The following is a 25,833-nucleotide window of genomic DNA, read 5'->3' on the forward strand; positions in this document are numbered from 1 at the left end:
TGAATTCGCCTCACAGCCCGAACACTACAGCCTGCGTTTGCGGCTCTAAGGGGAGCCCTACCGCCTGAATTTATCTGGCGAAGGAAGGATTTAGACCCCTCGGTCTCTCGGCTGAGTGAGAAGCAAGTCACGTTGATCCCATCTGGTTTTTGACTTGCTGAGCCTGGACGTACCTGAGCAGTGGAACGTGGCCCCGGCAGGCCCATTGACAAAAAGCGTGGGAATTCCACCTCCCGCTTCTTTGTGACGTCACGAAGAGCATTGTGTTTCGAGTGGTTTGTCCACGTTGTGTGAGTTCCACAAGTGACTATCAGCTTATTGCGTGACCACTGTAGTGAAATGATGGACTTCTTAATGCATAGATTTGGATAAATGTATGGTTAGTGGGCAATTGTCCATTTTCATTCACTTATATATATATATCTCAAGATCTCTGTATTTTAGTGTTGGACCTGTGGTTTGTGTCAAGTTTTTTTTTTTTTGCTTTTGTGTGTGTGTGTGTGTGTGTGTGTGTGTGTGTGTGTGTTTTTAAAGCAAAATACTTTTATCCCAGAAGCATCAGTTTCTTTTTTGTGTTTTTTTTTTAAAGCAAAATACTTTTATCCCAGAAGCATCAGTTTCTTTTTTGTGTGTTTTTTTTAAAGCAAAATACTTTTATCCCAGAGGCATCAGTTTCTTTTTTGCGGTTTTTTTTTTTTTTAAAGCAAAATACTTTTATCCCAGAGGCATCAGTTTCTTTTTTGCGGTTTTGTTTTTTTTTTTTTTTAAAGCAAAATACTTTTATCCCAGATGCATCAGTTTCTTTTTTGCGGTTTTGTTTTTTTTTTTTTTTTTAAAGCAAAATACTTTTATCCCAGAGGCATCAGTTGTTGTGTTTGTGTTTGTGTTTGTGTTTTTTAATATTGACTGTTAGAGCTGAGGAGGCATTTTATAATGTTCTAGTCCAACCTCCCTCGTTTTACAGATGAAGAAACTGAGGATCATCACACAGAGTTCAGTGATTTGACCTCTCCATAGGGAGTTAGTATGCGCAGCATTTGACTCCAAATATTGACACTTCACCAGGCTGTGTATTTTGTGGTTTCTATTAAAGAACCAACCGTTTCAGAGAAGAAGTGACTTGACTATCCTGGAATATACGATTAGCTAGTGGCAGACCTAGGATTAGAATTTGTTTCCTGTGTTAGGATCATGGGATTTATCGGTGAAAAAGGATTATGTAGTTAAAAGAAAACTAGGTGAAGGGACATGCCCAATGTAACTTAGCTAGTAGAATTGGGCTTGAGATCCAAGGGCTCTTAATGCAAATCCAAGTCAAGTTAACGAACACTGGGCACTGTGTTAGCTGAGGATACCAAAGCAGAAACATTCCCTGCCTTCAATGAGTTTATAGTCTAATGGACTCATTCTTCTACTTTGGTTATGTGGAAGAGAATATATTTCAGCAACATATAAATCTGGGACAGCCCAGTGGCACAGTGGATAAAGTACTAGGCCTGAAGTCAGGAAAAGTCATCTTCCTGTATTTAAGTCTGGCCACAGACACTGTGTGATCCTATGCTAGTCACTAAATCCTATTTGCCTCAGTTTCCTTATCTGTAAAATGAGATAGAGATAGAAATGGCAAACACTCCAATACGTATGCCATGAAAACCTCAAATGGTCTCACTAAGAGTTGGATTTTACTAAACCCAGGACTTTAATTCATTTGCATAAAAAAACCAAGTTTTACTTAATCTGTACTTTGGAATTTTTCTTGATTAGGGAATTTGTACAAAATCTTAAAAAGTAGTTCAAAACTAGATTTGGACAAGGTTTTGCAAGGGTGAATGTTGAAAACTATCTTTGCATGTATTTGAAAATAAAAAGCTATTATTAAAATAAATACCCCCTTCCCCAAAAAAATTATCATACTAGGGTTAGGAATTGACCTGTCCTGGTTCTTTGAACTTGTTTGGCTTTGTTTCTTTAAATCCTCACTCTTCTTTTCTATAAAATGAAAAGGTCTATAATCCTGGGGAGCTCCCTGTGGCAAAATATCTGGAGTCACATCACTAGTATTAGAGATTGATCTTAAACCTAATTCTTTCTAGTTTAAGGCCCAGTACTTTATCCTTTGGGCCATCTTTTGTGTTTTAAGTTTCTCCCTGGTTGGAGTTTTCCAAAGATCAGAGTCCTTGGTAAACTCCTCACCAAATGAAGGAATATAATCTCCTTTGGGTTTGGGGTTTTTTTTGGTTTGTTTGTTTTTTGCTGTGGCAATCAGGGTTAAGTGACTTGCTTAGGGTCACACAGCTAGGAAGTATTAAGTGTCTGAGGTTACATTTGAACTCAGGTCCTCCTGACTTCAGGGCTGGTGCTCTGTCCATTCTGCCGTCTAGCTGCCCCTATTTGTTCTTTATTAGTAGCTGATCATCCATCTGATATTTTAAAATACTCAACTATCTAAATGCATTCATGCTAGCTACTATTGGATATTTTGTTGTTATATTAAAATTACAATAGATACTGTATAGGTTTCATTTAAAACATAATAGTTTGAGAGACTTATTTTGGAAAAGTAAAACTTTTAAATCCTGTCCTTAAAACTAAGCCTTAAGGCTTCCAGTAGCCTCAGCACTTTAACCAGGTATCCACTTTCATAGTAAAGATGAATGGCCAGGTTGACTGTAGCAATCTGAGATGTAAGAGTTTTTAACTATGTTGCTTTCTTTTCAGAAATATATTTAAGTATATATTAAGTTAAAGTATAAGTTTTCTTTTTCTTGCAGTTTAGTTACATTTAATTGCAGCATTTTCAATCTCCATCATTGTACTGCTTTAAGGAATTCACAATTTGAATTTCATAACATATCTTTTTATTTATTTTTTTATTACAGCTTTTTATTTACAAGATATATGCATAGGTAATTTTTCAGCATTGACAATTGCAAAACCTTTTGTTCTAACTTTTCCCCTCCTTCCCCCCACCCCTTCCCCCAGATGTCAGGTTGACCAATACATGTTAAATATGTTAAAGTATAGATATCCATACAGTTATTTTGCTATACAAAAAAGAATCAGACTTTGAAATAATGTACGATTAACCTGTGAAGGAAATAAAAAATGCAGGCAGACAAAAAACAGAGGGATTGGGAATTCTATTCATAGTCATCTCCCAGAATTCTTTCATTGGGTGTAGCTGGTTCAATTCCTTACTGTATAAGTTAAATATAATAACTTATCATTTTAAAACAGATTAAGATATATTTAAATTTATTTGTGACAGATATTTGAATTTGAAAATATCATTAAAGTGATCATTAAAAGTCAGCTACTGAATTTCTGCAATTTTCTTCTAGTAGATTTTAAATAGTTACTCTCTATGATGGTTCAAAATATTTTCAAATGGAAGGAAATTTGAAATGATTAATATAGAAAAGTTAAATGGAAGTGTGCTTTGCTTACTTTTCACCTGTCAAATGATATACTAATTATTTTTAAACATAGTCACAATACTAAATTTGTGACATTAAAAAGTTAGGTGGGTAAGAATTATCAGACATGTTTAAATTGAGCATGGACTTAATTATCATATCACTTGAAGAATTAAAAATTGCAAATACTTTGAAGTTTGACTAATCAATAAGTATTAGGAAGCACTGTAATGTCCTGGGGATAAAGAGATTTATTAAAACAATGTCTTCAATGAACTTGTGGTCTTAGTTATATAGTTATTAATAACTCTAAAATGCTTTCTTTACAAGAGTACTGTGAAATAGAGTATTTTTATTCCTGTTTTACCAAAGAGGAGCCTGAGATTTAGAGATTAAATGTCTATTCCATGGTTACAGAAGGAGCTAAGTGGTAATACTGGGAACTGAACTCAAGTCTTCTGACTCCAAGTCATGTGTTTGAGTGTTTTTTTTTTTTTTCCCCCACTAGTCATCAGTTTTAATTGCATTGTGAAATCAAGAGGATTAAAACAAGTAGATACACCTGAAATCATAGGCCTATAGGCCTGTGCTTTGTTAATAGATGAAAAGTTAACTAGATATATTTTCTTAAATAAATGCTTGAAGCACTAGGAAATGAATACAGTACAGTGAAAAGCGTCCTTGATTTGGATTCAGAGAACTTGGTTTTATATCCTCTTTCTCAATTTACTACCACCTGTATGACTTTGGGCAAGTTGCTTAAACTCTCTCTGCATTTAGACTATATGATCTCCAAGATGCTTTCTAGTCTAAATCTCTAATCCTATGCTTAATATATGTAGGTAGATTAGTGAAATAAAAATCTCAAAGCATACTTCTATAACTAAAATCTTTGTGTGATAATGTATAAGATTATTGAGTAAACCTTGATCTGGCATTCTATGCAGTAGGTGCTTAATATTCATTTGTTCAATGAATAAACATTTTATTTAGAGGTTAATGGATACAGACTAACATATTTAAGATTGTCCATTATAGACCTCAGGTAGTTTTTGTATTTGACCTTAGAAATTGAGGTAGGAAGATGTCTGGCAAACAACTATTGATAGTCATTAACTAAAGGAGAGGTAAAATTTGAATCTCTCTGAAACATTGTTTATCTTTGAACAAGCTAGAATCTATTTCCAATTATAATGGTTAAATTTAAGAACTATTCGCATTATTGTATGGTCATGCATTATTCATCCTGACCACTATGATAGTGACAATAATTTTCAAGTGATTAGAAACTTAATGTGTTTTCAGTTTAAAAAAAAAATCACCTTGGTTTTCTCAGGTTTGATAACAGTGAAAAGAATATTGAATTTAGAGTCAGAGTACCTGGGTATTCTCCAGTCTTGGAGAAATCACTTTGTCTCTCTAGGGTTGTTTCCTTTATCTATAAGAGTTGGATTAGATGACCTCTAAGTTCTCTCGAGGCTTGAAATCTAGAATTACTACCCTCTGAAATGATCATTGAAATAGTATTGTCATCCATCCTTTGTGAAAGAAGATGAAATTGGCAAAGTTACCTTGGGATCTTATCCAGGTGTGTGACCTTGAATAAGTCACTTCTCTAATTTGGGTCTCAATTTCCTCATTTGTAAAATGGTATTAAGAATATCCCTCAAATTTACTTAATAGAATTATGGTGAAGATCAAATAAGGAGATAGATCATTTGGTATAAATATATAATACTTCTCAAATTTTAAAGCCCTCTATAAATGTTATTCATCATTTTACTTATGGTTTAACTATTTGTGTGGTGTGACCTTGGAAAAGTAACTTTCTCTCAGTTTCTTCATAGGTAAAATAAAAGAGACTACAAAATTATTAGTGTTTAATGTTCTATATTTAACAACTTTGGAAAGATCAATAACCAAAAATGCCTCTTGGGATCATTTAAGATGTACAGTGAAGCAATTAATACGTTAGACATTTCTGCCTTTTTCTCTATGCGCCCTTCAAAACCGCTTTTATAGAGCCCAAGAGGTGGCAAAGTTCCCCCACCAGGTAAGGACAGGACCTTGGTTATGGTGGATTCTGTTTTTCCCAAACCGTGACTTCCAAGTGAACAGCTTCGTCTGGCCCTCCTTAACATGGAAGCAGTGCAGAGCGTGCTCCGCCCAGGGCAGGAAGGGGAGGAATGAGAGTGGGAGTGGGAGGAGGGGAGGCGTGTCTAGCGGGGAGCGGAGGAAGGGCGTTGCTTGTGATTGGTGGGCGGCGGCCGGCCGGGCCCCTGCAGCTGTTCTGCAAGTAGCTGGGGCGCCGCCGGCCCCGAGTATAATGTGAGCGAGCAGAGGATCAGGGTAGTGAGTGCCGCTGGGATTTTGACTTTGCAGCTACTGCGGCAGCGGCTGCAGAGAGCCCAAGGGCTGCGCGCTGGGCAGGACTGAGAGGAGGTGGTAGTGACAGGGGTAGCGCTGGGAGGATCAGTCGCCGCGGGAAGTCGAGGGAGGGAGTAGGAAAGGATTTAGTTGCTCGACTCGGCCGTCCTCCGTCTCTGGTGTCAGGCAGCTCTGGAGCTCGGGATGAGAAAGCGGAACGAGTCAGTTGCCTTGGAGCATGAGCGCTACGCTGCCTCTGCCTCCTCCTCATCCTCTTCTTCCTCCTCCTCTCCCTCTTCCTCCGCCGCCACTGCAGCTCTGGACAAGGACTGTCGCCTAAAGAAGAACCTGCGCCTGGCGGGCAAGGGGACAAAGGAACTGGGATCCTCCAACGCGGGCATGAAGCGGGCGTTCGGCAGGTAAGGAAGCGAGCTGCGACCTCGGACTCTAGTCCATCCTCCTCTTCTCTCGTCGCCGTCGGGAGCTGGGCCCTCGGCCCCATGCTCTCGGGGGTGCTGATTTGGAGTCTTCTCTTCCCCCTCCTCTCAAAATGCATGGAGCCGCCGACCCCGTGGGGCGAGATGCAGGCAACCTAGTAAAGCCTGATCGTCCGAGTGCGCAACCTCCCCCCCTCTTTTTTACCCCTCCACTCTTACCGCGACCTTGGCTTCGAGTTCTCTCCACGCCTCAAACCTCTTCTCTCCACCCCCAAGGTGAAGAGCAGCCCCAAGAGCCTGATCTCAGAAAGACAGCTTCTCTCCCTTGAATCCTCTTGGGGACAAGGTGGCAATTGTTCATGCTAGTTCCAAGTCAGAGCTCAGCATCCTCCACTTACACCGGGCTAGACTCGGCCTCATAACCTTACCAAAACCCTGTGAGCTTTAGTTCAAATAAAGCGTGTTCTCCTTTTACTTCTTAAGGTTGAGCATCCACCCGCACTCTCCCTCACCTCCATGCTCTGCTAAGCTTCGAGGGAAGTCCAGTGTCCTATCCCACCCTCCTTCTCTTATCTCTTAGATAGTCGACTTCCTAGTCGTAAAACTCTGCCCCTCTCCCAATTCCCAGTGAGGCATCGAACTTGCTCACTAGTTCCCCTAATTTACAGTTTTCCCTTAACCTGGTCCAGGAGTTGAGCTCCATTTCATTCTTCTTTCCCCTGGAGTCTGACTCTCCCTCTCTTAACTATACCCCTGACTGCCTGGGTGAAAGCCCAGTCTCTCTCTTGCTCTCCCTAGTGGATGTGATTGCTTCTTTTTCTAACAGAGCTGGGGGCATGCCTTCAATTCAGCTAACATTTATTAAGGGTCTTATAGTGTTTTGCTATGGAGTCTAGAAGATAATGGTACTATGCTACTCTTAACTATCCACTTCCCCCAAAGATTAAGATGTTGGGAAGGCATACTCAAGCTTCCCAAAAATCTAGAAATAGCTAGCACCTTTGGAGTGAGATAACATGAGGGGAAAGGAAACAGCTCTTGAATCTAGATAGGTTGGAAGAGTAACCTAGAAAGGAGTAAAGACAATTGTGAGTAAAGTTGACATTAGGGTGGGACAGGTTCCCTCCCCCCTACCCCTTTTTCAGTTACTCTTGGTTTTATGCAAGAAAATCTACAAAAATTGAAAAAAAAAAATTCAGGAATTTTACCACTTCTCCCCCCTCCCCCATTTTACAATTAATAAAACAATCCATTGCACAATACTACAAAATTTTTTGGGAATAAAGTTAATAACCTTACACCTTTTCAGAGATTTGCTCTCAGAAAATAAAGCTATTAAGTCCTCATTTGCTTACTGAAACCCATAGTTTAGTATATACATGTAGTTTATAGCATTTGAAAACTAGCCAGGTGGATTAGACTCTTTAGGAACACTGTAGAATATAGTAATTATTCAGTGCCTACAGTTCTTCCCTTAGGGAATCTCAGGATGCATTTATGCATTAGTTGATTTTAGAACAGATTTCATCATATTTGACGCATATAATTTCTTTCTAAATCACCTCTTTTCTGGTTGGAATATATAGATGTTTGTAGAAAAGCTAAGTCCAACCGAATAATTGTAATATCCCATGCTCACATTTCTAAAAATTAGAAGATGGGATTATTAGGCATATTATTACAGTGAAAAAGTAAAGATAAAAAAGGTGCATCTCATGTATTCCTCTCCACTCTTACTTCGACCTTGGCTGCTTCTCTCCACTCCTCAAATCTCTTCTCTCCACCCCCAAGGTGAAGAGCAGTTTCTTTAAATGCAGGAAGTTTTACAGTGGAATGTTAGAGCCATTTACCTCCGAGATCAGTGGTTCAAAGTTATCCCAGATGAGTAATGACTAAAAAAATTTTGTATTTTGTATAAAAAGCAACAGGCAGTTGATTAAGCTGTTTTGTGAAACAAATTTATTCATGTGGTTTTTTGTAGTTTTTTAAAACCTATCACAATTAGCACTAATTTATTTTAGGAGTAGTTTAGGCATAAAACTTATATGAGATTTGAACCATTTTTCAAAACAAAATGTCCAGAATAGTACTTATGTATAATAAATGATGTGTGAGGACACTGTGTATTGAACTAACCAATCTTTTCTGTGAATGAGTGTCTGGCACCTTGGATAAAAGACAAATTCTTCTAACAGAGATTGGAGGTTTTGTGTCTGCTTTATCCCTCAGACCTATGGGCAAAAGATAGAACCCAATTGGTGTTTAGGTCCCTCCTCTGAACAAGGTTTTTGCAGGATTCTTAACCAGAATTCCATGAACTTAAAATATGTATAGCTGATAATTTTATATTGGTTTATTGGTTTCTTTTGTAATGGATATGTTTTTATGCATTTAAAAACATTCTAAGAGGTCCATAGGCTTCATTGTAGTGCCAGAGGGGTCCAACAACACAAAAAATGATATATGTACTTGATGAAAGGATTCTAGGTTTTGAAATACTTTTAGATGTTAATATTTGGCTTTATAGAGTTACTAAGCATTTTTTCCAAAAGTTAGCAATATCCAAGAGGATAAATACCGTCTGAGTTCCTTAAATACTTTGGTGGAACTGAGAAAAGCTCTGGACTTTTTTAGTGAATGAAATCAATAAAATGATGTAGATCTCTCCATGTTGGCAATAGTAGAGAGGATGTCTGAAAATTCTTCAATGCCCTTTAATTTGGGGAATTCAGATCCAGTGATATATTAAAACCCATAGGTGACCTTGTGTTTAGTGTGTGTGTGTTTGTTGGGGGGGGAGGGTCGATCATTTTGAAATTCTTTTTCTTGTAGGAAAAATAGGACTTTGAAATGACTCATATTGATGTTGGATCAAAGTACTGAAATAGTAACAAAATTACTGATCCGGGTTAAACTAATCTGTGTGCAAGTATTGATCTAGAAGAGATAGAAGGATTGGCCCCTGAAGGCAGATCGACTTAGAAATTGCTGAGAGGCAGATATAAGCCAAACTGGGGGAGAAAACTTCCCTATCAACAAAGCTATTCAATACTGAAATGCATTCCTTAGGGAGTGGAGCCTTATTTCACCTTCAAGCCCAATCTTGATGACCATTTGTTGTATATATTGTAGAGGAGATTCTAGTTCAGAAATATTTGGAAATTCTGTGATTCTATCATACTTTTTGTAATTATACCTTAAGTATTACTTTATGAAGAGCACTGAGCTAGGCCATAGATAGTCTTTTGAGGTTTTGGGTGGAGAAGATTTTAAAAAAAAAAAAAAAAAAAAAAAAAAAAGGAATAAAACTGGGGCTAGCTATGTACCTGATAATGTGTAAGTACATTTTTGAGAGCTACAAAACAAAGTCCTGTGTGAACCTGAAAGGAAAAGAAGTTAAGGACACAATGAAGATGGTTCTCTGATAAGGTCATCTTTGAATTGTACTTTAAAAGATGACTAGAAATTGAACTGTCATAAAGAATGGTCTAAAGGAAGGAATGGAGACTGGAAAATTCAGGGCATGTCCTGGAGTACAAAGAATAGTGAAATTTAATAGCAGTAACATGTAGTGTGGAGATGAATAATATGAAATAATCCTGGAAAATGTTTGGTATTACTATAGAGCCTAGAATGTCAGAAAAAGAAGTTTGAACTTTCTATGCAATTAAATAAAATGTGTGATAGGCAGCCAATGCAATTTTAAGCTAAGTGATATGTATATTTATATTGTGTGAAAAATAGATTAGAAGGGAAGATGAGAAATTGTATTACAAAATAATTGATAACAAAGGCCTTTATTAGAGTGCTGGTAGCAGGAATAGAAAAGAGAGGATTGACAAGTCAATGTTGCAAAAGTAAAATCAATAAGATTTGGTAATTGATTGAATCCGAGAGATGAAGAGGAAAAGGAGTTAAAAAAAAAAAACCCAACAAACCCAAGGTTACTTTTTTAAAACCAATTTTAATTAATACAACATTTTAAAGTGTATTATTTGTCAACTAAATTTTCAAACTTTAGGACTATATACGTGTAAATCACTAATTCTTGCTGTTTGAGAATTAGAATGTAAACCTTTTTGGACTTCAGTTTGTTCATCTGTAAAATTATTAAATACCCTCTGAGTTCCTTAAATATCAGGTATCTGGGAGAGAAGTTGATTACTTATTTAAGGAGATGATGATGGTATAGAATTTTGGTGGAACTGAGAAAAGCCCTGTTTATTTATGGTCCTATGTCATTTAATTTGTCTTTTAGTCAACTGATAAACACTTTTTTAAAATAATACAAAAACCCCCAACAATTCTCCAGATTTCATATTTTTAGGCACCCAGATTCCTCTTTGACTATTCCTTTGTCTTTCCCTACAGTTTCAATTTTTTGCCAAGTACTGTCAACTTGATCTCCACATCTCTCAAATCCAAATCCTTTTCTTCATTCACAAGATCACCACCAGTGAGCTCAGGCTCTCTTTATCTCTTGACTGAACTACTTTAAGAACCTAATCTGCCTAAGTGAAATCTTGCTGTCCTTCAATCATTTCTTTGACAGCTGCCAAAATAATCTTCCATTTGAATTGTACTTCATATATTTTTGTCACCCTGTCAAAATCCTAGTTACTGCTATTATCCACCAATCATGGTTTCGTTCTTCCTTCTTTCTTAAGGAGTTTAACTCTTCCCTCAGTCTTCCTTTCTTGTCCAATCCCGGCCCTCAGACTTGGAGATTTCAGTATATGTGTATTTCCCATAATCCAGACCTTGAATCAATCAGAATACAGAAATTATTTTATTTTGCTTTTAGCCTTTCAAACCTCTCTCCACTTCCATCTTTAATCTTTCAGAAGTTACACAACCTTCTGAATGGAGCCCTTGCAAATTTATCTAATCTTAGCTAGGCTTTCACTGTTGCAAGAAAATAGTTTTATTTATTGATTGACTTTATATAATAATCCCTACCATAATTGTCCTAAAGTTTTTCACTTCTTAAGTTTTTTACACTGTTTTCTCAGCAGAGAAACATCTACTTTACTAAGAAAACAGAAGCTATAAACTCCACCTTTTCATGCTATTCTTTTTTTGTAAAAAAAAAAAAAGAAAATTCATCTTAGTCATTTTGTGAAAGAAAAATCAGAACAAAAGGGAAAAACCTTGAGGAGGAAAAAAAAAAGCAAGCAAACAAAAAAGATGACAATAGTGTGTTTCAATCTAGTTCTCTCTCTGGATGCAGATGGCATTTTCTATCCCAAGTCTATCAAATTGTCTTATATCACTATATTGCCGAGAAGAGACACATAATCTTGCTGTTACTGTGTACCATGTTCCCCTGATTCTGCTAACTTCATTCAGCATCAGTTCATGTAAGTCTTTTTAGGTTTTTCTGAAACCAACTTGCTGATTATTTCTTATAGTAATACTCCGTTACATTCATGTACAATAGTTTATTCAGCCATTGCCCAACTGATGGGCATCCATTCAATATCCAATTTCTTATCACCACAAAAAGAGTTGCTACAAACATTTTTCCACATGTGGGTCTTTTCCCCTCTTTTAAGATATCTTTTCATCTATTCTTTTCTTTGGCCCAGGATAAGCACTTTAAAAAAATAACTTTTGGGGCAGCTCAGTGGTGCAGTGGATAGAGCATCAGCCCTGAAGTCATGAGGATCTGAGTTCAGATGTGGCCTCAGACACTTAACACTTCCTAGCTGTGAGACCCTGGGCAAGTCAATTAAGCCCAATTGCCTCAGCGCAAAAACAAAACAAACAAACAAACAAAAAAAACAACTTTTTATTTTTCAAAGTACATGTAAAGAAAGTTTTTAACCATCACCCCTGCAAACCTTTGTGTTCCAAATATTTCTCCCTCCTTTTTCATCTCCTCCCTCCCTAAAGAGCAAGCAGTTCACTATAGATTAAACATATGGAGTTCTTTTAAACATATTCCCACATTTATCATGGGCTGCACAAGAAAAATCAGATCAAGGAGAAAAAATGAGATGAAAAAAAAAAAAAAACAAGCAAGCAAATAGCAACAAAAAAAAGTGAAAATACTATATTGTGATCCACATTCAGTCCCATAATCCTTTCTCTTGATGCAGATGGCTCTCTCCATTACAAGTCTATTGGAATTAGCCTGAATCACCTCATTGTTAAAAAGAGCCAAGTCTATCAGAAATTGTTCATCACATAATCTTGTTGCTATGTACAATGTTCTCTTCGTTCACTCATTTTACTTAACGTCAGTTCATGTAAGTCTCCAGGTCTTTCTGAAATTATCTTGCTCATTATTTCTTATAGAACAATATATTGCATTGCATTCATATGTTATTACATATTCCTATATATTACATATACTTGTTCAGTCATTTCTCAACTGATGGACATCCACTCAGTTTCCACTTCCTTGCCATTACAAAAAGGGCTGCTACAAGCATTTTTGCACATGTGGGTCCTTTTCCCTTTTTTTATGAGCTCTTTGGGATACAGACCCAATAGAGACACTACTAGATCAAAGGGTATGCAGAGTTTGGTAGCCCTTTGGACATAGTTTCAAATTGCTTTCCAGAATAGTTGCATCAATTCAAAATTTCACTGACTATGTATTAGTGTCCCAATTTTCCCATATTCCCTCCAACAGGGAGGCAGTAAAAATGTTCCCCACTTCAGCTATCCCCTTTTTTCTATTCACAAAGCTGCTAGCCTATTATAAGCCCTTATCACTTGCATCTTGCACTACAATAGTAACTTGCTGATTGGTCTCCCTTCTTTTATTCTCTGCCCACTCTGATCTATTCTTCACACATTTTCCAAATTGATAATCCTTAAGCACAGGTCCAACTGTGTCATTCTTCTACTTAAGCAGCATCAGTGGCTTCCTTTTTCCTTTGGTTAAAATACATATTTTTCTAAACTTTAAAGACTTACATAATATCTTCAACCTATCTTTCTAGCTTAATTTTTGTGTTACTTTCACTCATATATTCCATTCTAGGTAAACTGCATACTTTGTGGTTCTCCAAGCATCAGATTTCTTTATAATTGGAATGTTCTCCTAAATTAATTTCTTTATCTTAGAATGGCTAGTTCCCTTAAGGCTCAGTTTCAATTCCTGTCACAGGAATTCTTTCCTGCTCATCATTCTAGTGGTCTTCTGAAATTGAAATTTTTTTTGTATTTATGTAAACACAATTATATACATGTAGTCTCCATATAGAAACTTTACATTTTCTTATTAGCATACTTGGTTTTTTTACTCTTCTCAGATAGGGCATAAGCTTTGAGTTTTTTCTTTGAATCCCCAGGGATTACCCATAACAGTTACTTAATAAATAATGAATTGAATGAAATTTTCCAATACATGATTTTTTTTTTACCAGTTATCCTTCAATTTTCTGTTGCCACTAAGATGAAATACAAACTTCTTGCCCTTTTCCAGTGTTGAATTCTTCCTTTCCAACCTTTTTATGTCATTTATGGCATTCCAGCCAAAACGTGTTAGTGCCTCTTTCCTCAAAATGAACATGCTATCTTGCTTCTAGACCCTGCCCATGGACTATTCTCCATACTTGGGATTCATCTCTTCATCTCTGTCTTTTCCGAATACTCATCCACCTTCAAGATTCACTGTTAGTATAACCCTTTTCTATAGAGGCCTTTCTTGATCTACCTCATCATTAATGTTCTTTCTATTCTACCATTTTTGTACTTGTTATATATATGTCTTCCCCTCATCTCTTGAAAAAGTATTTATTTGTGTACTTGTTTTATTTGTGTTTATTTGTATAATCGTTATATGTCTTTCCCTTATTCCTTGCAAAAGTGAACACTATCCTGCTCTCTTCTTTCTCTCATCTTAGTGTCAGGATAACTAACCCTTAATAGGCCCTTAATTAGTGTTTAATTTCCCTTTGAAGTGGATACCTAGGTTTTGCCACTCTCTTCCTAGAAAAACTTTCATCTTCCCTAAAATCAAACAAACAAACCTACGGAAAAGGGCTGGAGGCAGTAGTTAAAATGATCTTTAAGATACCCTTGAGCTTTAAGATTTAGTGATTAGATTTGTTATCTTGCTTTTATGGAAGAAAATTTAAATTCAGAAGTGGTTAAAATGACTTGCTCAATTATAATTACAGTCTCCTAATGATGGTAATAATTCTGGCATCCTTGATTAAGAATGTTAGGTTCACTTTCCACTATAATCCCTCTCTGTCTTCCTAGATAGTCTTTGTGAGGTTCTATGATAGTCACTTGATTGGTATAAGCTTTTCTAAATTTTGACTAGTCCTTGGACTATAAAAACATGACCCATATTAAAGCTTTCCTACATGGCTTTTTCAACGTGTAATACCTGTAAAAGCTTGTACTATTAGAGGAGGAATGTTAATAGATGATATTGTGAACCACAAAATATATAGGTCTGTATACTCATTCTTTCTTGCATAAGTGCCCCATGAGGTAGTATCTCCATTTCATAGGTAAGGAAACTGAAGTTAATTTTTTTTTTTTTTTTTGCCTAAAGCCATATAGTTCAAAATTGGATCTCTATTTCCAAATTCAGAGCACTTTTTTTTTTTTTTTTAAATAATTCACATGCCTATGTTTTTGTGTTCAATCACATTTGACTCTCCCGTGACACCATGGACTACATATAACACACCAGACATTCTTTCTTTTGCTATCTCTCAAAGTCTGTCCAAGCTCATGTTTGTAGTTTCCATAAATCTATTTATCCATCTCATCATCTGCCCTCCCCCTTTCTTCTTACCTTCAAATCTTTCCCAAAATCAGGGTCTTTTCCAATGAGTCCTATCTTTTATGTGGCCAGAGTATTTAAGTTTCAGTTTTAGTATCTGATCTTTTAGTAAATAGTCTGAATTCACTTCTTTAAATATTGATTGATTTGATCTTCTTGCTGTTCAAAGTACTCTCAAAAGTCTTCTCTATGACCAGAATTCAAAAGTGTTCATTCTGTGGTACTCAGTTTTCTTTATAGACCAACTCTCCCAACTGTATATTGCTACTGGAAAAACTATAGCTTTGACTATAGTGACCTTTGTCATCAAAGTGATGTTTCTGCTTTTTAGTATGCTGTCCAGATTTGTCATAACTTTCCTTCCAAGGAGCAAGCGTCTTTGACTGCACTCACCATCTGGAGTGATTGTTGAGCCCAAGAATATAAAATTCAATACTACTTCCATTTCTTCTATTTTTCCTGAGACCAATTGTCATGATTTTCAAGCCAGCTTTTAATTTTTACACTCTTTTCTTTTACATTCATCAAGAGTCTTCTTAATTCTTCTTTACTTTCTGCCATCAAAGTGGTATGAGCTACATATCTGAGATTGTTGATATTTCTTCCAGCTACCTTAATTTATTCAATTTGACATTTTGCATGAGATATCCTGCATATAAGTTAAACAGGGTGACACTATGCAGCCTTTGTACTCCTTTTCCAACTTAGACCAATAAGTTGTTTCATGTTTAGTTCTAACTTTTGCTTCTTATCCCATTTACAGGTGCTTTAGGAGAGAAGATTATCTGGTACTGCCATCTATTTGAGGACTTGCCACATTTTGATGTGATCCACATAGTCAAAGACTTTAATGTAGTCAGTCATTGAAGCAGAAGTAGATGTTTTTCTGGAACTCCCTTGCTTTTTTAAAAATTAATTATAGCCTTTTATTTACAAGATCAGTCTTTGAAATAGTGTACAATTAGCCTGTGGAAGAAATAAAAAATGCAGGCAGACAAAAAACAGAGGGATTGGGAATTCTATGTAGTGGTTCATAGTCATCTCCCAGAATTCTTTCACTGGGTGTAGCTGGTTCAATTCATTACTGCTCTATTGGAGTTGATTTGGTTCATCTCATTGTTGAAGAGGACCACGTCTATCACAATTGATCATCATATAATATTGTTGAAGTATATCATGATCTCCTGGTCCTGCTCATTTCACTCAGCATCAGTTCATGTAATTCTCTCCAGGCCTTTCTGAAATCATCCTGCTGGTCATTTCTTACAGAACAATAATATTCCATAATATTCATATACCACAGTTTATTCAGCCATTCTCCAATTGATTGGCATCCACTTAGTTTCCAGTTTCTGGCCACTACAAAGAGGGCTACCTCAAACATTCTTGCACATAAAGGTCCCTTTCCCTTCTTTAAGATCTCTTTGGGATATAAACCCAGTAATAACATTGCTAGATCAAAGGGTATGCACAGTTTGATAACTTTTTGAGCATAGTTTCAAATTGCTTTCCAGAATGGCTGATACAATGTATCAGTATCCCAGTTTTCCCACATCCCCTCCAACATTCCACATTCTTTCCTTGTCATTCTAGCCAATCTGACAGGTGTGTAGTGGTATCTCAGAGTTGTCTTAATTTGCATTTTTCTGATTAATAATGACTTGGAGCATCTTTTCATATGACTAGAAATAGTTTCAATTTCCTCATCTGAAAATTGTCTTCATATACTTTGACCTTTTATTAATTGGAGAATGGCTTGATTTCTTACAGAGTCAATTCTCTATATATTTTGGAAATTAGGCCTTTATCAGAACCTTTGACTGTATGTTTTCCCAGTTTATTGCTTCCCTTCTAATTTTGTCTGTATTAGTTGTTTGTACAAAAACTTTTCAATTTGATATAACCAAAATTTTCTATTTTGTGATCAATAGTAATCTGTAATGTCTTTGTTGTCTCTCGATTGTAATCCTTCTCTGGGAGGAGGTTTCTTTTCTCTGTGAATCCTTTTCTCTGTAAGCAGGTTTCTTGGGAGGCTTCTGGAGCCTTCAGCCAGAGCGAAGGTAGAATCTCGAATCCTCTTCTTTTTGAATCCTGGCTCTGAATCTCCTAGAGCCTCCCTGAAGTTCTCCCGGGAAGTCTTGTTCTTCTCCCAATCTAGACTGTTGTTCAGACTCAATGTTGCCTTTTTTTATCCTCCCAGAGAATGGGCTTGTGGGAACTAGTTATAGCCAATGAACTTGCTTGTTTGAACTAAAGGTGTGAACTCTGAGCTAGAGAATTGTTAAGTACCAACTTAGAACTTAGTAAGAACCCAACAGTGATCTCTGGTTCTTCTTTGGTCATAAATTCCTTCCTCTTCCACAGGTCTGAGAGGTAAACTATCCTATGTTCTTCTAATTTATTTATAATCTCATTCTTAATGCCTAGGTCATGAACCCATTTTGACCTTATCTTGGTGTACCGTGTTAAGTATGGGTTTCTAGGTTAAGAACTAGGTTAAGCCTAGTTTCTGCCATACTAATTTCCAATTTTCTCAGCAATTTTGGTCAAACAGTGAGTTCTTATCCCAAAAGCTGGGGTCTTTGGGTTTGTCAAACACTAGTTTATTAAAGTTATTGATTCTTTTGTCCTTTGAACCTAACCTATTCCATTGATCAACTAGTCTATTTCTTAGCCAATACAAGTGGTTTTGATAACCACTGCTTTATAATATAATTTTAGATCTGCTACAGCTAGGCCACCTTCATTTGATTTTTTTTTTTCATTAATTCCTTTGAAATTCTTGACCTTTTGTTTTTCCATATGAATTTTGTTGTTATTTTTTCTAGGTCATTAAAATAGTTTTTTGGGGAGTCTGATTGGTATAGCACTAAATCAATAGATTAGTTTAGGTAGTATTGTCATCTTTATTATATTTGCTTGCCCTATCCAAGAGCATTTAATATTTTTCCAGTTGGTTAGATCTGACTTTGTGTGGAAAATGTTTTGTGGTTTTGCTCATATAGTTTCTGATTTTCCCTTGGCAGATAGATTCCTAAATATTTTATACTATCGGTAGTTACTTTAAATGGGATTTCTCTTTGTAACTCTATTGGAGTTTGTTAGTGATATATAAGAATGCTGATGATTTATGTGGATTTATTTTGTATCTTGTAACTTTGCTAAAAGTGTGGATTATTTCTTTCTTTCTTTTTTTTTTTTTTTAATAATATTATCCCTTGTATTCATTTTTCCAAATTATCCCCCCCTCCCTCTACTCCCTCCCCCCGATGACAGGCAATCCCATACATTTTACATGTGTTACAATATAACCTAGATACAATACATGTGTGTAAATACCATTTTCTTGTTGCACAATAAGCATTAGATTCCGAAGGTACATGTAACCTGGGCAGATAGATATTAGTGCTAACAATTTACATTCACTTCCCAGTGTTTCTTCTCTGGGTGTAGCTACCTCTGTCCATCATTGATCAACTGGAAGTGAGTTGGCTCTTCTTTATGTTGAAGATTTCCACTTCCATCAGAATACATCCTCATACAGTATTGTTGTTGAAGTGTACAGCGATCTTCTGGTTCTGCTCATTTCACTCAGCATCAGTTAATGTAAGTCTCTCCAAGCCTCTCTGTATTCCTCCTGCTAGTCATTTCTTACAGAGCAATAATATTCCATAACCTTCATATACCATAATTTACCCAACCATTCTCCAACTGATGGACAAGTTGTGGATTATTTCTAATAGCTTTTTAGTAGAATCTCTGGGGTTCTCTAAATATACCATCATATCATCAGCAAAGAACTCCCTTGCTTTTTACATAATCTAATGGATATTGGCAGTTTGGTCTCTAGTAGTTCTTCTGCTTTTTTGAAAAACAACCTATTCTTCTTTCAGTCTTTGGTTCAAATATTGCCAGAGATTAGCTTGCAGAATCTTAAGCATAACTTTGCTGATGTTGAAATGAGTGCAGTTGTTTAATAATTTGAATTTTTCCTGTCATTGCTCTTCTTTAGGATTGGTATATAAACTGATTTTTTTTTTCCTAATCCATTGGTTATTGTTGTATTTTTCAAATTTTCTGGCATATTAAGAGCAGTATCTTCTTATAGGATTTTAAGTAGCTTAGCTGGAATTCTATCACTTCACTAGTCTCATTGTTACTAATGCTTTCTAAGGCCCACTTAACTTCATTCTCCAGGATATCTAGCTCTAGGTCAATTATTATACCATAGTGATTATCAATAATAACATCTTTTTTGTATAGTTTGTGCATTCTTGCCTTTCACATAATTTTTTTTGTCTCCCAAATGCTTTTCTTCTGTAAATATTCTCAGTGCCTTTATTCAATCCCTGTAAATTGTAACCAGATTGTAAAGGGTGTTGAATATTAGATTAGACCTTATAGAAATTAAAAGTCATTGATGATTTTTGAGTATAGAAATAAAATCATCTGTGCTTTGGGGACTTTGGTTTCCACATTATAAAATATGGTGATTTAGTTAGATGACCTTGAATGTCCCTTATACTTTTAAATTTGTGGTCCTAAGATTACTTGTATTGTTTAGTGATGCTGGACTAATAATTATTGCTGGCATTCAAAGTTTGCTTTAAAGTGTTCAAATTATATCTTATCTCAGTACTTTTAGCCTCAATTTCCTATAAAGTGGGCATAATAACTGAAGTATCTATCTATTGGGGTTATGATTAGGATTATAAAATCATAGATATGGAGTTAGAAAAGACCTCAAACTACATTCTAGTCATTGTCTTCATTTTACGGATGAGAAAACTGAGGCCCAACCCCTAGCCTCTGTTTGAGAGACCTGTTCAAGGTTATTATAAGCCAGGTCAGAAATAGAATTTCAACTAAGGTTTCTTCTGACTCTAAATCCATTATTTCTTCATTATGTTGCAATTAGATGTCAGAGTCAATAAACTGGATCTTTTCTGATCTTGGAATCTGAAAAAGAGCTATTCCCTCCATTATCCATTTGTCCAAGAGCTGCACAGTGTGTTTTGAGGATTAGCACAAATAGCAGGAAGGGACAAGATCTATGAAAATGATGACGAGAAATTGGCAGACTAGGGTAATGGTCAGCTAGGAGCTTGAAAGAGCCAACAAGAGACACAGAAGTGTCAAAATAAATAAGGACCACTACTGGAAAAGAGCCTGTACCAGACCAATACAGCAAAGAAATTTAAAACGAAAAATTGCTGAAGAGAAGAAAAAGGAGTGATGAGTCACAAGAACTCTGATTTGGAAAGAGCTAGCTTTAATTTTTCACCTCTATAAAGGATATGGATAACACTCTCTCTTCCACCCTCCTTTCCCTCCCCCATATATATATATATATATATATATATATATATATATATATATATATATATACACACATATATACACATATATACATATACATATATATATATATATATATATATATATATATATATATATATATATATATATATATGTTACATACATACAAATCATGAGTTCTAACTTGGTCCATGAAGATTTCTTAAAGAGTCCCATGAAATGTAAACATCATGCGGTTTTAAGTGGTAGTGGTGGTGGTGATGGTAGTAGTGGTGGTATTGTTATTGTTTTTCGTAATTACTAGTTTTCCTAAGCGTCTTGGAATTGGCCATTAAGACTTCTTGTACTTTTGGAGTCTTAGAACTATCAAGGTAGAGACAGCTAATTAGTGTAGAGGACACCTAACACTTTCCAAGCTGTGTGACCCTGAGCACATCACTTAACAGCAATTGCCTCAACAAAAAAGAAGAAAGTAGTTGTTATTCTTCAAGATTTCTGTACCTCATCCAACAGGAAATAGGAAGATATGGGATAAGAGAAAGATGGGAATGATGAAAGTAAAGGTACATTAAAAGAGGTAGTGGTTAGAAGTAAAATAGACTTTTGAGGAGAGACAGGATAAAAAGAGAAAGCTTTAGGAAGAAATAAAAGAAAATGGAATGGAAAATGGTAGGGAAATAAATACACAGTCATAATTGCGAATGTACCCATAAAACAGAAGTAGATAGCCAAAAGAATTAGAAACCAAAATCCAACAATATGTTGTTTCCAATAGACAGACTTGAAAAAGGCAATTCTTGACCCCAAGGCCAAAACTTGGGCCCAGTGGTTTCTATCCACTGCACCATCTAGCTACAAAACACCTCCCTCTTTTCTCCCCCAATACACACACAGAATAAAATAAAGATTGGCATAGAATCCATTATACTTCAGTTGAAGTAAAAAAAAAAAAAAAAAAAAAAAAAAAAAAAGTCAGAATTAACAGTTATAATCTGAAACTAAACAAAAACAAAAATAGATCTAATTAAAAGTGAAACCAGAGAAAGAAACTACATTATGCTAAAAGGTATTGTAGACACCGAAGTAACATTAAAAAAAAAAAAATTGACAGCAAGTTTCTCACATAAAGGCCTCATTTCTTAAATAGAACTGAATCAAATTTGTAAAAATAAGAGTTGTTCCCCAAATGATAGATGGTCAAAAGATCTAAATAGGCAATTTTCAGAAGAAATCAAAGCTATAGTCATTTTTCATATGAAAACATTCTAAATCACTATTGATTAGAGAGAGGCAAATTAAAACTGAGATACCACTTCATACCTATCAAAAATGAGAAATTCTAGAAGGGGTAAGGGAAGAAAAAGAAACATGAGATATGATAGAGTAGTGAACTAGCTCAATCATTCTGGTGAAGAATTCAGAACTATATTCAAAGAGCAATAAAATTGTGCATACCTTTTGATCCAGCAATACTATTAATAGGACTGAATTCTAAAAAGATTTAAAAAAAAAAAAAAAAAGGAAAAAGGAAAAGGCCCAAAATGTACAAAATAATTTATAATTATTTATAACAGCTTTTTGTATTGACAAAGAATCAGAAAATAAAGGGGTGCTTAACAATTGGGAGTGGCTGAACAAGTTGTAACATAATTGTGATAGAATATGATTTTTGTGCTATAAGAAATGATAAAAAGGGTGGTTTAAAAAAAACAACAACAGGACAAGACATATATGAATTGATACAAAGTGAAGTGAAAAGAAATGAGATCAATGCCCATAGTAACAGCAATGTTGTGATAATAAGCTGTAAAAGACTTGACTATTCTGATGAATACAATTATGAAAAAATATTATCCGTCTCCAGAAAGAGAACTGATAAATTCTGAGCAGAAAGGGAAGTAAAGTTTTTCTACATTCTTTTGTTTGAAATATGGCTAATATAGAAAAATGCTTTGCATGATTTCACATGTATAATTAGTATCATTGCTTGAAGGTTATAGGAGGGAAACAAAGAGAATTTGGAATTTAAAAAGAAAAAATGCTAAAAAATAGTGAATTTTAAATGATTTTTTATAAAAAGAACTGTCAGAAGGTATAAAGTTCCTAGGGACGCTGGAACATCTGAATCCTCAGAATCATTAGAATGGAATCCAAGTGTATGTTTCCAATATGGGGAGTCTTGAAGTCAGGCCCTGAGAATTCAATTATCAAGCCTTTATCGACTCAGATTTCAAAAAAAAAAAGTCTTTCCTTTTCACAAGATTTTTGAATGACTCCAAGTTAAAAACTCTTTTCTATGACTAATAAAATTCCTACCTCCTCTTTTCCTATACTCCATGATTGAGTCCCTTAAATTTTTAGGTGAAAATTCCTCTTTTGGGGTGGGGTGGGGAGGGAAGGTTGGAAGAGGTGCTTTTTAAAATAAAATGTTATTTATTCCTTTGTGTTTTACATTATCTTCATCATTCACAGAAAAAGAGGGTACAGTCTAGAGAAATTGACTAATTTATCTACGTCACATAAATTGGTAGAGATAAGATTTGAACCCAGAACTCTTTCCTATTTTAGTGTTTTTTCCTACTGTAAGTCATAACATTTCATATAGTCACAGTGGTTTGTACTTATTTATTTTTAAATTGAACCTATGATTTCAGCAACATCAAGAGCTGTTTTCTTTTTTTTCTTTTTGCTGAGGCATTTGGGGTTAAATAACTTGCCCAGGGTCACAGAGCTAGGAAGTATTAAGTGTCTGAGGCCATATTTGAAGTCAAGTTTTCCTGACTTCAGGGCTGGTGGTGCTCTATCTACTGCATCACCTAGCTACCCCAAAGCTCTTTTCAAAAAGAATTTTTTTAATTAAAATTTTTAAATTAAAAATTTTCACTTTCTCCTAATCTCTTCTTCTACTATCTTCTTCATGTGTTTTTTACATCACAGTAGTGTTTTGTCTTAATTATAATATACAACTTGTTCAGCCATTTCCTACTTGGTGGGCATCCCTTCAGTTTCCAATTTTTTGCCACCTTATAAATATGTTATAAATTTTTTATACATTAATTTGTTTTGCTTAGGACTAACTCCTTCAGTACCCTCTCTCATTCTCCTCTTTGCCTTCTCACATTTTAAACCTCTTTTGCTGTTGAATGAAATGAATTTCTGTATCTAACTCTCCATTTGTATATTTTTCTCTCCTTTGGCCTGTTGAGATGAGTGAAGTTCAAATGTCATTTATTCCTTTTTCCCATCACTTCCTCCCTGTTTGTATAGATTCCTACTTGGATTACATGAGATTGTTTTCCCCGTCTTCTCTTTTAAAATCATAGTAGAAGTACTCCCAGTCCCTTTATCTAATTATACTTCCTCTGTGACCCCTGATGATAAAGGTTCTGGGAGAGGGAAAGGAGAGGACATGGATCATACCTCCGTATCAGAATATAAAACAGTTTATTGTTTAGTCCTTTGTTCCTTCAGGTTTATCTTTTTATGTTTTCACTTCAGAGTTTCTCTGCATTTTTTCATCAGGAATGCTTCATTTCTTCGGCTTCACTAAAGATCCATATTTTTTTCTCCTTTACGATTATACTCAGTTTTCTGACTAAGTTATTCTTGGCTACAAACCACCTTCCCTTTGCTTTCTGGAATGTTATATTCCAAGCTCTCCATTCTTATATAGAGATGACTACAAAATCATGTGAGAACTTGAGTGTGTGTGACTTCATGATACTTGAATTCTTTTTCATTGTGTGTAGTTACCAAAAAAAAAAAAAAAAAAAAAATTTAACTAGGAGCTCTTCCTATTGACTATAGCATTCCCAGGAGTCTTCATATAGGTGTTTCCTTCAAATGACTTAGATTTTTTTTTATTTCTACTTTTATCTCTGGCTTTAATAAATCTGAACAGTTTTATAGTTTCTTAAAATAGGAATTCTAAACTTTTTTTAAATCATAATTTAATTTTATAATTTTTTACAATTTTTATAATTTAATTAATCATAAAACAAATTGTCAAAGCTTTCAGGTTGTTAAATTTTATATTATCCTTCCTCAAACTGTTTTTTCAGGTCCTTTTTTTTTCTATGATCTTAACATTCTCCACCCCCCACCCCTTTACCATTTTTCAGACTTTTGATTTTAATATTTCTTAGTTCCTGAAGTTGTTGCCTTTTGTTTGTGGTTATAATACCTTCTTTGACCTCCCTGCTTCTAATCTCTGTCTTCTTTTATCTATCCTGCACCCATTTGCCAGGATAATGTCCTAATGCACAGATCTGAACATGTCATTGCTTATTGAATATTTAGTGACTCCCCAGTGTACCTGAGGATAAAATACAAACTTCTTACTTTGACACTGAGATCCCTCCGTAATCTTGCTCCAACTCATTATTCCAGATTATTGAAATTCTAGTAATTTCTCTTTACTCTTCCTTCATTCACTCTACATTTCACAGAAATTGGCACACTATCCATTCCCCCAAATTCTGCATTTGGCACAGGCAGGATGTCCTGCATTGCAATTGCTTGTTCTCTGTCCTGATCTACATCTCAAGGTTTCCCCTTAAGGTCCAGTTCCATTGCTACCTTCTATGAGAAGCCTTTCCTGATATTCCTACTTGTGACCTTTTTTTCCCCTCAAATAATCTCATTCTTGTAACTCTGTGCCTTAGTGGTATATAAATTCCTTGAAGATATTTTATCTTTGTTGCCCTATGACCCATTTGAATGCCTTGCAAATAATAGATACTTAATAAATGTTTGAATTGAATCAAGTCTCTTGCTCATTTCATTCAATCAATTATTATTAGAATATCTTTTGTATGTCCAGTACTGTTCAGGGTAAAATAGTTACCAGTGGAACTAACTAAAAGTTACTTCTTTGCACTTTTGTACAATCAATCAAGTGAGAAACTGTGTGTAAAGCACTTAGCATTGTGCTTGGTACATTGTTTTGTGGATGCCTATGTTTTCACTTCAGAGTTTCTCTGCATTTTTCATCAGGAATACTTCAAATCTTCTGCTTCACTAGTTTCTTCTCTTCTCCCGACAGGCAAGTCTTGGTCTGCTTTTGCTGTTTTCTATTTTAATTTGGAAAAAAACATTCCTCTCTCTCCTCTCTCCCCTCAATGAATATGGGCTGAATTCTGGCTGAATTCTAGGAAATTTACAGATGTCTAAATCTTTAATAGAAGCCAAGTTACAGCAGAAGGGATTGCTTCTCCACATTTACTGGATTCAAGTTTGGGTAATTTGATTACCCTGAGATTCAAAAGACTCCCACATTTATGCTGTTGCACAAATTTTCACTGCTCTAGAATTACTATTAATTCCTTTTAAAAGTGACAGTATTTGTAGCTTACAGATGTGCTAATTTTATGCAAATTATAGAGTGACTTGTAGATCTATGGAGTTATATATTTTTTAAATTGTTATCCTTCTGTGGGGCTTAACCTCCCACTTCACTGACTAAGAGGTGGTGGACTAGATACAGAATAAAATTGCTGAACTTGGCGAGTGGGTCAGTTTTGTTAACTACTATTTCATT

The 25,833-nt window shown here is 35.4% G+C and overlaps 1 protein-coding gene across 4 annotated transcripts in view; it reads left to right on the forward strand.

Moving 5' to 3' along the window:
• Positions 1-248: 248 nt before the first annotated feature.
• ABHD12 (abhydrolase domain containing 12, lysophospholipase) overlaps positions 249-25,833 on the forward strand; it is a 129,784-nt gene continuing 104,199 nt past the window's right edge. For 2 of the 4 annotated variants that reach the window (XM_074287702.1, XM_074287703.1), the window contains exon 1: positions 5,853-6,202. In XM_074287702.1, coding sequence (XP_074143803.1) covers positions 5,988-6,202 — 215 coding nt within the window. In that variant the 5' untranslated portion in view covers positions 5,853-5,987. Of the gene's footprint in view, positions 380-5,852; positions 6,203-25,833 lie in introns of those variants that run through there. The other 2 variants (XM_074287706.1, XM_074287704.1) reach the window with 2 other exon arrangements.

The sequence above is a fragment of the Sminthopsis crassicaudata genome, chromosome 2, assembly GCF_048593235.1.
Source record: "Sminthopsis crassicaudata isolate SCR6 chromosome 2, ASM4859323v1, whole genome shotgun sequence".
NCBI classification, from domain to species: Eukaryota; Metazoa; Chordata; class Mammalia; order Dasyuromorphia; family Dasyuridae; genus Sminthopsis; species Sminthopsis crassicaudata.